The sequence below is a fragment of the Muntiacus reevesi genome, chromosome 15 (assembly GCF_963930625.1).
Source record: "Muntiacus reevesi chromosome 15, mMunRee1.1, whole genome shotgun sequence".
NCBI classification, from domain to species: domain Eukaryota; kingdom Metazoa; phylum Chordata; class Mammalia; order Artiodactyla; family Cervidae; genus Muntiacus; species Muntiacus reevesi.
Genome location: NC_089263.1, coordinates 29,942,648 through 29,957,805, shown reverse-complemented (window position 1 = coordinate 29,957,805; position 15,158 = coordinate 29,942,648). Strand labels below are relative to the sequence as shown.

The following is a 15,158-nucleotide window of genomic DNA, read 5'->3' as shown; positions in this document are numbered from 1 at the left end:
TTAGGGCTCCTTATAGAGGAGCCCTTATGTTTCACATTTACCAGTAACAGATTTGAACTGAGAATTGTTAAAATGTGTTCAAATTTTGAGAAGAAAATATCTGACCTTAAAAAATTCTCCACAAAGCCATTTACCTGTCAGATACTTCTCATGCTCTGGGCTAGGAATTATGAATTTTTCTTTTCATGCTAGAAAAATTATCTACCAGAATTTACACAAATAGCAATTTCTGTATTAAAAAACTGCACCCTCTAAACAGCTCCTGTTCTTGCCCTATAAGGAAATTATAACTTTCAGGAATTGAGTCCTGTGACATTCAATCATTATTTATAGTATGAATCAAAATCTAATGCTTTTTTTCTTGAGAGGAGCTATGTTATTTGTGGTACTTCTGTGGAGGCCAGGAATGAAGCAGAGGTTTAGCTCATGTTACCACAGCATCCCCTTCATTTGGCATTCTTCCTTGAAGGGTAGGTTCATATGAGTCCCAGATTTGATTTACCTCAGGGTGAAATATAAGCCTCTTGTATTCTGTGAATTAAAATGGTCCTTGTGCCTCCCTAAATACCCCTGGTTTTCAGTGGAATGTGAGCATTCTTGGTAAGAGTACTACTAGATTCATATGCATCTGTTGCTATGGCTGGGTATTTAGTTACATGGTGTGCAGGCTTTATTCAGCCAAGAGCTGAAGTGGCTACTTATCTGTCACACAATGGAGTTTGCTGCCAATATTCGTCCACATGATAAGGTCAGTTACTTTAATCGGATGGGACTCTAGCCCACATTCGATTAGGAGGAAAAGGACTATGTTGTTCTTAGTCTATTTTTGTATTTTTTATATTCTCGAAATGTTAGATTGAGACAGTCTGTTAGTAAGTAGTAATAATAGTTGATTATTTATTGATTATTTATTCAATGTCTACTGTAGTGAATGGTGTTAGGTACATTACATTAATCATCTCTAATCTTCAGAAGCTCTAAAGAAAAAAATATATGTATATATAATCTCCACTTTTAAGTTGAAGAAATTGAGATTGAGTATTTAAATAACCTCCCCATGGCTTACATAAAGCCAGAATTTAAGCATAGGTATTTCTGATTTTAGAGTTTGTATTCATTCTGTGACTTATCAAAGTAAACTCCATATGGATAGCTTAGAGTTAAACTGGAGTTCACAAGCGCCTTTTTGAACTGCAGCTGCTATTGTATTCTTTGAGGAATTAAAGATTTTTACATAAATACATTTTTAGATGAAATTGTGTTCTAGGATATTATTCATTTGTGAATAAAATTTTCTTACTGAATTGACTGATACGGTGTGGAGACAAAGCATGAAATCTGAAGATGAAAGGCATAGGTTCCTAGTTCCAATAGTGCATTTACTAGCCGTGAAGCCTTGGGAAAGTCACCTCATCTTCTTAAGCCCTAGCATTCAAACAGGGATGGATAATGTTTTTCAGAGGACAAATGGGATCATGTACATGAAAGTATTTTGTAACATAGAGGTTATGGATATTATTAAGAATAGTATAAAGAAGAAATTTCTTCTTAGACCATACATCAGTACTTCTAGAGTGTACTTATGTAACGGTGCTATGGATAAGATGGTGAATGGTTTGATAACCCTCTCATAAGGTTAATATTGTGCTTCTGCACTGTTCAGTATGATAGCTTCTAGCCAAATATGACTGTTGAAATTATTAAGATTAAATGAAATTAGTTCTTCATACCGAAGCCTCTTCACTCTAGGGCCTGTGAGCCACAACTGCTGAGCCTGTGTGCTGCATCTATTGAAGTCTATCTAGAGACCCTGCTTAGAAACAAGAGAAGCCGCCCCAAGGAGAAGCGTTGGTACCACAACTAGAGAGTAGCCCCCCCTTTTGCTGCCACTAGGGGAAGCCTACACACAGCAACGAAGACCCTGTACAACCAAAAATAAATGAAATAAAATGGTTAATTTTTTTTTTTAAGTTCTTCAATCATACTGTCTTTCAAGTGCACAATAGATACATTTGGCCAGCAGCCACCAGGTTGTACATAATAGTTATGGAACACTTCCATCATTACCAAAAATCCTGTTGTCAATCTCTGCGTGAGAGAGACTTGTGATAGTGACTTGAAGGAATAGATCAGAGAAAGCAGTGTTTGAGCTAGGAACTTAGGGAAGAGTAGGATTTTTCTGGAGGTGGGGGAAGTAGTTCAGAAGGAATGAATAAAAGAGCATTTGCAAAGATACTGAAGCAGGGAAAGCAGGATTTAGATCCAGAAAGACCTCATGCATATAGAGCCAGTGTGGTAAGATTAGCCATACATGGGAGGAGTCAATCTTCTTTGATTGTAATAGGAGAAATAAAGGAGAGTATGGGTGAAATGCTCACATGCTTATAGATTTTTGGCAGAAAGTGAGGATTTACTTGTTCCAGTAGCTTCCATTTTCCCTATGAAATGTAAAATCTTCTTATATGAAAGCAAGGGGGAGAAGGAAGAGTGGAATTATGAGGAGATGGAGCAATATATGAAGAAGTCTTCATGGAAGAGGGCGAGAGTGAGCAGACTTGGGCAAACTTACTAGTAAGATTCTGAAGCCATAGTCATGCCAATCTTTTGTATGGTATGAGTTTTTCTCAGTGTCAGAAATGGAAATGGCTGGCAGATGTTCACTAATCCAACTAAATTAATGTTTGCAAGGCACCGAGAGGGATGCCTGGCCCACTAAACAAACGTTGATGATTGTTACCATAACTGGGGGTTAGCTGTAGGAGTAACAGAGCAACAGAGAGGGAAGTGACTGTATAAAGTGATTATACACATTTACAAGGAAGTGATTATAATGGAGGCCAAGGGAATCAGTCATAGATAAAAATGGAAGTAGGGTCACAGGGAAGTGGCATATGGGGGAAAGTGGAGAGATACGGGATGGTGTCTGGTGAGCGTCCGTTGGTAGGATGCTCAGGAGAATAACAGGATAGGAGGAGAAGATTGCTGAAAGAATGAGGTGTGTGAAACAGAAGAAGTAAGGGCTTTGAAGAAACATTACTGCAGTCCACTTACTAAAGAGTCTTAGGAAATACGTGTTATTTTTGTGTGTGCTAAGTCACTTCAGTCATGTCTAACTCTTTGTGACCCCATGGACTGTAGCTCGCCAGGCTTCTCTGTCCATGGGATTTTCCAGGCAAAAATACTGGAATGGATTGCCATGCCCTCCTCCAGGGGATCTTCCCAACCCAGGTTCGAATCCACATCTCTTATGTCCCCTGCATTGGCAGGTGGTGTCTTTACCGCTAGAGCCACCTGGGTTCCCCAGGTATGTTATGTGTTATTCTTGGTGAAAAGCAAATAAAAGCAAATGCTCTGTTGTCTAAATGACATCAGCAGTGACAGGAAATCCCCAAATTGCTTATAAACTGGAACATGGGGAATTTGACATTCTGAGAATTTACAATGCTTATAATTACCTTAAAGATTTACATCAAAATATGAAAACCTGCTCAGGCTCCTCTCCTCATTTTCTCTGCCATCATATTCTGACCGTCCCCATCATCGGGTCTGTTCTAGTGTAAGAGTAACGCAGAAGCTGGTGGCAGCAGCTGCTCCCACTGGCCCTGTGGATGGACAGTACTGTCCTCTGGGTCTGTTTCATGACAAAGACTAGATTGGTGTTTGTGAATATAGAGTAATACTGGCCTCAGGAGTGATTTGTTTTTCTTTTCCTTAGGTACTCTACGAAGCAGTTTCCAATATAATAATGAAAGTAACTTTTGTTTAAAAGTGTTCTGGAAAATGAAATATTGTAGTCTAATTCATTCGTGTCATTCTTCTCTTTTATTTTGTATCCAAGGCTTCAGCGGTTAGCCAAAGATCTTCTAAAACAACTACAAGTACAAGACAGTGGCTCATGGGCAAGCAATAAGGTTTCTGCTTTAGATCGGACCCTTGGTGAGGTCGCTAGAATATTGGAAAAAGAGGTATGTAACTCATCTCTGGCCTCTGGCCATAGTCTTTATGTTTCTTTCTTACTGACTTCCCTGGTGGCTCAGATGGTAAAGCGTCTGCCTACAATGTGGGAGACCCGGGTTCAATCCCTGGGTCAGGAAGATCACCTGGAGAAGGAAATGGCAACCCACTGCAGTATTCTTGCCTGGAAAATCCCATGGACAGAGGAGCCTGGTAGGCTACAGTCCATGGGATCGCAAAGAATCAGACCTGACTGAGCGACGACTTCACTTTCACTTTTCTTTCTTATTATGACGGGCCATGGGACTACAACGCAAACTCTTAAGTATATGTGTTTCTTTGGTGTTTCCAAAAGCCAGTCAACCATTGGTGGATATTTTTTCTTTTTGTTCTTAATGATATTGAAATTTTTAGTTGTCTTAACTGAAGTCCTCTATGGCAAAAATACTTTCTTTACGTTGTGGTTTTCTCAGTCATATTTTTCCTAACATAACATTCTATTTTAAATAGAATCAGAGTAATAAAGATATACAGTTTTATGGCAGAAAATATAAGACTTTGAATTATAAAGCTCATAAATCACAGATTTTCACAAAACACCAGTTTCCTTCCTGTTTCCAATAGAAGATTTGATAGTTTTCTTTAATGACTTACAGGCATTAAATATTTCAATGACAGTTTAAAAAATTCTTAATGGTTTTAAAAGTATTTATTATTCACTATAGAAAATTTTAAAGGAACAAAGAAGAAATAAAACTCCCTGTAATATCCACTATTGACATTTTATTGTGTTTTTTCTAATATTTTACTGTACATTTTTACAGTATTTTATATTGCTAATTTTATCATAAATATTTTATCATATCTTGTAAATTCTTTTTAACGGAATGAACATATCACAGTTTATACAATTTATATCAGTTAGGTGGCTTTCTAATTTTTTTGTTTAAGGTAATGTTCATCTTTGTTTATTAGCTGCAGTTTTTGTTTTCTAGGTTTAAACTGTATTGTGTAATATTTTATATATATGAAAGAATGTAGGAATAAAAATTACATAAATGCAATGGGTTATGATCTCATGACCAACCCAAGAACTAAGTTGATCCCAGTATATTTATTATTTATAGTTCCCACTGGATTCCTTCTTCACCCTATCCCCCTGCCTCTGCTCCCTTTCAGGAAATACTGTATAGAATTAAAGGGGTATCCTTTCTTTGTTTTATAAAAATAGTGTTATTGATTTATCACATAAATGTATATTTAATTAATATATTATTTTGTTTTGCTTGTGTTTGACCTTTATAAAATATTACACTGAAGACTTCTTGATTTTTTTCAATCAAAATTATGGCTCTAAGTTTTATTTAAGCTTATAAATGTAGCTATTTTTCATTAATTTTCTCTCTCATATAGTGAGTACTACACTGCGTTAGTACTACAATTTTTTATATCATTCTCCTGACAATAGATGTTCATTTTCAGGATTGGATGTGTGTGTGTGTGTGTGTGTGTGTGTGTGTGTGTGTAGACGGGGATGATTGGAGAGAGGGAGAGAGGTAAGGGGCAGTGCTGCTCAAACAATTTCTGTATTAGAACAATTCAAGAATTTCTCTAAAGCAGGGAAGGAGCCTCAGACTTTAGTCTGCATCAGAATCACCTAGAGGACTTGTTAAAACACCTTGGATTTCTGATTCAGTAGATCTGGAGTGGGTCCCAAGAATTTGAATTTCCAGTAAGTTCCCAAGTGACATTGATGCTGCTGGTCCAAGGACTATATACTTTGAGAGCTTGCTCTATGCTAGGCAATATGCCTCAGGGGCAGAATTACTGGGTTTTCAGTCATATGAATAACCAACTTTACAAGACAATGCTCAGCTGCATTTTGGCATCAAACAATCCTCTTTAGGAACTGAAAGCAGCATACTCACTGTGGCATGACAGCAGAGCCAGGTGGAGTCAGTTCTTTTGTATAACCTGTCCTTTTCAAAGTATAGGAGAGTTCAGAAGCTGGTAGTTGTCCAGCATGTACTGGATGGAATGTTTAGAGGTTTTATATGCCTTGGGGAAATCTCTAATTATTTTGAAATTAGCAGATACTGATTGTTTTCTTTTTGTTTTTAAAAGAGGGTACTTTGAAATAAAAGGCATTGCTTGAAGATACTACCATATAAACTTTATCTTACGAATATTGTTTTAGATTGAAGTAGTCACATAATTTTTGAGTAAAAAGTAAAATGATCTGTGTAAGAAAGGTATTCAGTATGAAAATCTAAGTGAAGTTATTTCATTCACAAAGGGGCAATTTACCGGAATACCACTGATTCCTTATAATTTGAGGGAGAAAAATGTTGTCTGGCTCCCAGTCTAAATGGTCTGTGTCAGGAACCTTGCTGTAAAACTGTCCTCAGAGTATATACTGCAGGACCACCTAAGAGTCTAAACTTACCTACAATAAGATCCTTTTGCAACTTTTAGAACTAAAATCCTTTTTACTTTGGCAAGACAGGCACACTTTATGTGAAATCCTGTTCATAGAGTTATACTGACATTTCAGTGTAATTCAGCTGATGGTATTTATGATTTCAGTCTAGGAATTATAAATAACCATTCCTTTTTGTTTGGAAAACTGCCTGGAGTAACAAAATCATTAGCGCCAAAGCCAAATACCCAGTGAGGAATTTGAAGACAGCCTAGAAGTGACAGGGGTGGGACTGGTGGAACTTGGGCAAGCACTCACTGAGGAATGGTGAGAGATTGATCTTGAGGTCTTTGTCCTCTTAGTTTAGACCTCAACACACTGATGCTTTCTGTTACTGCTTCGGCACAGTTTCCCTCAGATAATTTTTCTGAAGTTCTGAAAACTGTTTTAGGGCTAACAGGTTAAAAATATGAAGCACAAAAGTGTTCTGTCTGGTCTGGTTTCCTTGGTGTGTATGCCCAGGAGTGGGATTGCTGGGTCATATGGTAGTTCTATTTCCAGTTTTTTAAGGACATGTGTACCCCAGTGTTCATCGCAGCACTGTTTATAATAGCCAGGACATGGAAGCAACCTAGATGCCCATCAGGAGACGAATGGATAAGGAAGCTGTGGTACATATAAACCATGGAATATTACTCAGCCATTAAAAAGAATTCGTTTGAATCAGTTCTAATGAGATGGATGAAACTGGAGCCCATTATACAGAGTGAAGTAAGCCAGAAAGATAAAAACCAATACAGTATACTAACGCATATATATGGAATTTAGAAAGATGGTAAGTATAACCCTATATGCAAAACAGAAAAAGAGACACAGATGTACAGAACAGACTTTTAGACTCTGTGGGAGAAAGCAAGGGTGGGATGTTCTGAGAGAATAGCATTGAAACAAGTATACTATTAAGGGTGAAACAGATCACCAGCCCAGGTTGGATGCATGAGACAAGTGCTCAGGGCTGGTGCACTGGGAAGACCCAGAGGGATGGGATGGAGAGGGAGGTGGGAGGGGGGATCGGGAAGGGGAACACATGTAAATCCATGGCTGATTCATGTCAATGTATGGCAAAAACCACTACAATATTGTAAAGTAGTTAGCCTCCAACTAATAAAAATAAGGGGGGGAAAAAAAAAAGCCAAGCCATGTTAAAAGAAGGGAATTGGATTTTATTCCAAGTATGAGAAGACACAGTACAAGATTTTAGGCAAGGGGTTAATCTGACTCATATTTTTTCAAGTCTCTTCAGGAGATTGTATAATAGCAAATAGTTGATAGAGAGACACAATGGAAGTTAAGAAGCTTCAAAAAAAAAAAGTGTTCTGTCACAAAAGAGATTTGGAGACTAAGGAGATCTGGGTATTTTAGTACTTACTGTGTGACTCGCCTTCCTTCTGGCTTAGGTTCTCTGATTCTATTTGTAAGCTTTGTTGTGTGCGTTATGCTTTTTAACAAACTGAGCCACAAACCGCTGCTTAAAGTATAAAATCTAATAGGAGATTTTCTCTTCACAAGGATTAAAGTCACCAAAGCCTACACCCTGACATAATCATGAACTGTCTCACCTGCCCTCAGAGATTGCAAAGAAAGTGCCTCAGCATAGTACAGAAGGTATAACCATAATCCAGCCCTGGAATAGCTTTGCAGTCCAAATTCACATCACCCATACTATTTTAGATGTTGAATTGAGTTTAAAGTAGTCCCAGATTGATTAGTAGCATCCCCTAGGAACCTGGCAGAAAGAAATGCAAATCCTAATTGGAAGAAGACACCTTTATCCTAGGCCTCAAGGCATTTTGTGAAGTAATTTTATGAGAAGAAGTGGCCACAGTCAAAACACAACCACAAAAGTAGATTAAGTCATTATGAATAAGCTCAAGCAGAAAGCAGAACTGCAAGACTTTGTAAATACCAGTCATCATAAAACTGTGTATTTTATGTGTTAGGAAATAAAAGACAGGATTGAAAATATCTACAGTTATGGACCTAACAATAGTGACACAGGAGGTATTTCAGAGTAGCCCTCTCACTGATGACAGTTAATAAAGCTAAACAAACTATAAGCTGGTTTCAAAATGCTAATAGAGTAGTAAAAAATTACTGGTCCAAGATCTAGGAACATGGCATTTTAGAGCTGGTTATAGTTGGTGATCCAAAAAAGGTGGATGAGAAGCTGAGTAGTACTTTTAATAATATTGCAGAACTGGTGGAGAAGAACCATTAGCATCTAGGACTGTCAGTGCTAACACAGTGGCAAAAAGTTGGTGTTTTGGGTTGAGACTTTAAAGGACTGAACTAAGAGAGAGGGTAAACAGAAAGTGTGCCAGTCACTGCGCAAACTACAGCTAAAGGTCAAACCATCTGGGTAGCTGGGAAAATCCTGATCATTGAAAAAAAAAAAAAAAAACAGGAAAGTGATCTGGGATTGCTAATACCTGCAGGTACCTAACAAAAGCAAATAGAAAATCTACTCTGGAGGAAGACATTATAATAATCAACCTAAGCCTCAAATTATTTCAATAATGTGATTTTAAAATATATTTTCTGGCAGAGAAAGATAATTAAGCATATAAAAGGCAAAACAACATGGATAAAAATCAATAGAAACGGTGAATGGTATTGTTTCCTTAATTTCTCTTTCTGTTTTTTCATTGTTAGTATATAGGAATGCAAGGGATTTCTGTGTGTTAATTTTATATCCTGCAACTTTACTATATTCATTGATTAGCTCTAGTAATTTTCTGGAAGAGTCTTTAGGGTTTTCTATGTAGAGGATCATGTCATCTGCAAACAGCGAGAGTTTCACTTCTTCTTTTCCTATCTGGATTCCTTTTACGTCTTTTTCTGCTCTGATTGCTGTGGCCAAAACTTCCAACACTATGTTGAATAGTAGTGGTGAGAGTGGGCATCCTTGTCTTGTTCCTAATTTCAGAGGAAATGCTTTCAATTTTTCACCATTGAGGGTGATGCTTGCTGTGGGTTTGTCATATATAGCTTTTATTATGTTGAGGTATGTTCCTTCTATTCCTGCTTTCTGGAGAGTTTTAATCGTAAATGAGTGTTGAATTTTGTCAAAGGCTTTCTCTGCATCTATTGAGATAATCATATGGTTTTTATCTTCCAATTTGTTAATGTGGTGTATTACGTTGATTGATTTGCGGATATTAAAGAATCCTTGCATTCCTGGGATAAAGCCCACTTGGTCATGGTGTATGATTTTTTAATATGTTGTTGGATTCTGTTTGCTAGAATTTTGTTAAGGATTTTTGCATCTATGTTCATCAGTGATATTGGCCTGTAGTTTTCTTTTTTTGTGGCATCTTTGTCTGGTTTTGGAAAACAATACCATTCACCATTGCAACAAAAAGAATAAAGTACTTAGGAGTATATCTACCTAAAGAAATGAAAGACCTATACATAGAAAACTATAAAACACTGATGAAAGAAATAAAAGAGGACACAAACAGATGGAGAAACATACTGTGTTCATGGATTGGAAGAATCAATATTGTCAAAATGGCTATTCTACCCAAAGCAATCTATAGATTCAGTGCAATCCCTATCAAGCTACCAACGGTATTTTTCACAGAACTAGAACAAATAATTTCACAATTTGTATGGAAATACAAAAAAACCTCGAATAGCCAAAGTAATCTTGAGAAAGAAGAATGGAACTGGAGGAATCAACCTGCCTGACTTCAGACTCAACTACAAAGCCACAGTCATCAAGACAGTATGGTACTGGCACAAAGACAGAAATATAGATCAATGGAACAGAATAGAAAGCCCAGAGATAAATCCACGAACCTATGGACACCTTATCTTTGACAAAGGAGGCAAGGATATACAATGGAAAAAAGACAATCTCTTTAACAAGTGGTGCTGGGAAAACTGGTCAACCACTTGTAAAAGAATGAAACTAGAACACTTTCTAACACCATACACAAAAATAAACTCAAAATGGATTAAAGATCTAAATGTAAGACCAGAAACTATAAAACTCCTAGAAGAGAACATAGGCAAAACACTCTCTGACTTAAATCACAGCAAGATCTTCTATGACCCACCTCCCAGAATATTGGAAATAAAAGCAAAACTAAACAAATGGGACCTAATGAAAATTAAAAGCTTTTGCACAACAAAGGAAACTATAAGTAAGGTGAAAAGACAGCCCTCAGATTGGGAGAAAATAATAGCAAATGAGGAAACAGACAAAGGATTAATCTCAAAAATATACAAGCAACTCCTGAAGCTCAATTCCAGAAAAATAAATGACCCAATCAAAAAATGGGCCAAAGAACTAAACAGACATTTCTCCAAAGAAGACATACAGATGGCTAACAAACACATGAAAAGAGGCTCAACATCACTCATTATCAGAGAAATGCAAATCAAAACCACAATGAGGTACCATTACACGCCAGTCAGGATGGCTGCTATCCAAAAGTCTACAAGCAATAAATGCTGGAGAGGGTGTGGAGAAAAGGGAACCCTCTTACACTGTTGGTGGGAATGCAAACTAGTACAGCCACTATGGAAAACAGTGTGGAGATTTCTTAAAACACTGGAAATAGAACTGCCATATGACCCAGCAATCCCACTCTTGGGCATACACACTGAGGAATCCAGATCTGAAAGAGACACGTGCACCCCAATGTTCATCGCAGCACTGTTTATAATAGCCAGGACATGGAAGCAACCTAGATGCCCATCAGCAGACGAATGGATAAGGAAGCTGTGGTACATATACACCATGGAATATTACTCAGCCGTTAAAAAGAATCAGTTCATTTGAATCAGTTCTAATGAGATGGATGAAACTGGAGCCCATTATACAGAGTGAAGTAAGCCAGAAAGATAAAGAACATTACAGTATACTAACACATATATATGGAATTTAGAAAGATGGTAACGATAACCCTATATGCAAAAAAGAAAAAGAGACACAGAAGTACAGAACAGACTTTTGAACTCTGTGAGAGAAGGTGAGGGTGGGATGTTTTGAAAGAACAGCATGTATATTATCTATAGTGAAAGAGATCACTAGCCCAGGTGGGATGCATGAGACAAGTGCTCGGGCCTGGTGCACTGGGAGGACCCAGAGGAGTCGGGTGGAGAGGGAGGTGGGAGGGGGGATCGGGATGGGGAATACGTATAACTCTATGGCTGATTCGTGTCAATGTATGTCAAAACCCACTGAACTGTTGTGAAGTAATTGGCCTCCAACTAATAAAATAAAATTAAAAAAAAAAAAACAGTCCTATTCTAATGTATATGCTTGATGCATGGCATGTGAGGGACTTGTTTATGTGTATATAGAAAAAGGAGGTGGGGTGAAGCATTAGGAGAAAGTATGGTCTATTTTGTGAATGATGCTATGGTGATTAAATATCCTTATTTTTAAAAACTGAAACTTGACCTTAACTCACATCATAAACAAAAAATTAATTCTAGATTGACTTAAATGTAAATGAAAAAATAAAATTAGGAAATAACAGAAGATTGTCTTCTTGACTTTGGGATTTTGCCTAGATAAGAAAAGTACAAAAAAGACATTAACCATAAAGGAAGGTGTTGATAAATTTGCATAAAAATAGGAACTTTTATTCATCAAGAGACTCCAAGGAAAGAAAAGAATAAAAAAGAATAAGAATGGGAGAAGACATTTATATGTACAACTCACAAAGAAGGGTATCCAGAGCATATAAGGAATCCCTACAAATTAATGAGGAAAGAAAAACCCCAACAACAACCTAATAGGAAAATGGTCAAGAGAATGTCATTCCAAAAGGAGAAATTTAAATAGCCAATAAATAAATGCAAAGATAGTCAATCTCTTTAATAATCATGAAAATCTAAATTAAAAATTTGGTATTATACTGTGAGTCATCTATCAGAATGGCAAAAAATTAAACACGGAAAATAGCAATTACCAGCAAAGATCTAGAGCAGTGGGAATGTTTATACCCTGTTTGTGATGTTAGTGCTGCCACTTTATTTTTTTAATTTTTATTGAAGTGTGGTTCATAGAAAATGTTGTATTAGTTTCAGGCATGCAGCAAAGTGCATTGGTTATATGTATACATATATCCACTCTTTGCCTGTGTAGGTCATTACACAGTCATGAGTAGCGCTCCCTGTGCAATGCAGTAGGTTCTTACTAGTTACCTATTTTATGCATAGTAGTATGTATATGTCAGTCCCAATCTCCCAATTTATTCCTCCTCCTCTTTTCCCACTTGGTTACCTTAGGTTTGTTTTCTACATCTGTAACTCTATTTCTGTTTTGTAAGTAAGTTCATTTGTACCGTTTTTTTTAGATCCCACATAAGTGATATCTTAGGATATTTGTCCTTCTCTGTCTGACTTATTTCCCTCCGTACAACAATCACTAGGTCCATCCATGTTGCTGCACATGGCATTATTTTGTTCTTATTCATGGCCGAATAATATTCTGTTGTATATATATCCCATATCTTTATCTATTCATCCTTCAATGGATAATTAGGTTGCTTCCATGTCCTGGCTGCTGTAAATAGTGCTGTAGTGAGCCTTGATGGGGTGTGTGTATCTTTTCAAATCATGGTTTTCTCCAGGTGTATGCCCAGGATCAACTAAAGTTGAAGGCATGCATATCAAATTTTACTTTCAGGTCTATATCCGAGAGAAACTAATGCATATATGCACAAGGAGATGTGCACAAAAATTCAAAGGTGGCATTATTTATAATTACCAAACATGGAAGATAACCCAAGTATCCTTCAACAGTGAATGTATAAATTACGGTAGCAACATGGATATGTCTCACAATGTGCAGTGAATGAAACAATTCACCAAATATGTTTATACTCTATTGCAGTTCCAATTATATGAACTTCAAGAACAGACAAAGCTAACCTTACTGTTTTGGAATGTAAACCTAGGTGGTAGAACTATAAAGAAGATACGGGAAGTATTTCTCATAAAAATCAGGATAATGATTATCCAGAGAGGAGAGTACCTGATATGATCAGGGAGATTTACTGAAGGGGTTTCCAGAGTGCTTCTAGTCTTTTTTTCTTGACCAGATGGTGCTGTTATGCTCAAATTACTCTTTAAATTGTGTTATGTGTTTTCTATTTTTTTCTGGCTTTCTATATGTTTGTTATGTTTCACAATAAAAATTACACTAAGAGTTCAAGTTAAATTGCTTCAAAGACACTTTTGTTGCACAAATGTTTAATTATTTCAAATAAGAGTTTTTAAAACATTCTTATATATGCAGAGACACTCTCCTCATTCTTGCCATTGTATTACATTTGTTCTAAGTAAATGTGATTTGTATTTGTATTGGCTTTCTCAGTACTCTGCCACACTGAACATTACATTTAAGTTTGGATAGTAACAGCATCCCACAAGCTTTCTGTGGTTTATCAGTAACATGAGACATTTGTATGCTGTTGCTATAAGTAAACAGTTTAAGCAGATGGATTGGACATGGATTTTGTCCAGTTGCCTTTCCTGACTTTTTTAGAATCCTGCCAAATTTAAATAGGGATTCAGCTGTGAGTCTCTTCAACCTCAATAAGTAAACCACATAGCTGACAGCATTCATAATTTAACTGAATCGAGAGATGTCAAACCACAATTGACTTTTTGATACCTATAGCACATGCTGCCATGCTTTGGTGCTTTTGAAGTTTATCCTGCAAAATTCCACCAACAAAAAACTGTAGAAGATGGAAAGGTAGAAACTCTGCCTCACCCCATCCTCTTCTTTCCTGCTTTTCACCAGCTGAGGTTTGTGGCTATTTAATACATGCCTAGACTCAGAGGAGATAAACCACTAATCCCTAGGAGCTTTTTCCACCTAATTGTGTTCAGAAATTGTGTTCAGGTCCTGCTGGACACTGCCTCTTGTCCAAACCTCATGGTTGTGTTAGGTTTTACTTCTCTTATTCTCAGCTGGAACTCTTCAGTTGGGAGAAACTGGAAAACATTCAATTGTGGGATCCTCTTATTTTGATCCCGTCACTTACAGTGGTCTCAATTTATGGAGTTGTTTCCTCATAGCAGCTGCCTAATAATATATAGCTTGTATGACACCCATATTTTGTCAGAAGGTGTCAAGTATATCATATGGCCCAAAGTAAAATGAAAGTATTTCTCATACCTTCTTCAACTAGCTTGTTTTAGTCAACTAAGTGGAATTATTATTTTAAGAATCATACTGATCTTTAATATGTACACGGTTTGTATTTTTTTTAAAAAGAAACAGTGAAGGAAAGGGAAGAAGTGTTTATATATTTTGCTTTAGGTGTGGTTATATACGTATGTCCAGTTGCCAAAATTCGTCAAACCAAATACTTAAATCTCTGCATTTTATGTTAATTATCTTTCCGTTAAAAAAAAATAGGTGATCATGACTGCAAAATAGTATATATTATATTTCAGATGATGAGGCTTCCCTTTATAAAAGCACACTACTTTAGTCATCTCATCTGAAATCACCTACTGTGGTTTCTTTATGAAAAGTCCTCTCTTAAAAGCAAATAAATTTGTTATAAAAATTCAGTTATGAATATTTGCACTACTAGTTTATAGCAACATTTGTATACAACTTGTGATATTTTCTATTATGATTATGCAAGTTATCTCTTTGTGGACTATTCTTAAATTCTTTTTAAGAACCTCTTACATAATATAACATAGAAACTTATATAAAACAGACTTGCACAGAAAAATTAATAAT

The 15,158-nt window shown here is 36.6% G+C and overlaps 1 protein-coding gene across 2 annotated transcripts in view; it reads left to right on the top strand.

The window, feature by feature from the left end:
- The window catches only part of SCAPER (S-phase cyclin A associated protein in the ER), a 398,005-nt gene that overhangs the window by 186,605 nt on the left and 196,242 nt on the right, over positions 1 to 15,158 (top strand). For both annotated transcript variants that reach the window (XM_065906683.1, XM_065906682.1), the window contains exon 23: positions 3,839 to 3,965. In XM_065906683.1, the coding sequence (XP_065762755.1) occupies positions 3,839 to 3,965 (127 nt within the window). The remainder of the gene's footprint in view (positions 1 to 3,838; positions 3,966 to 15,158) is intronic.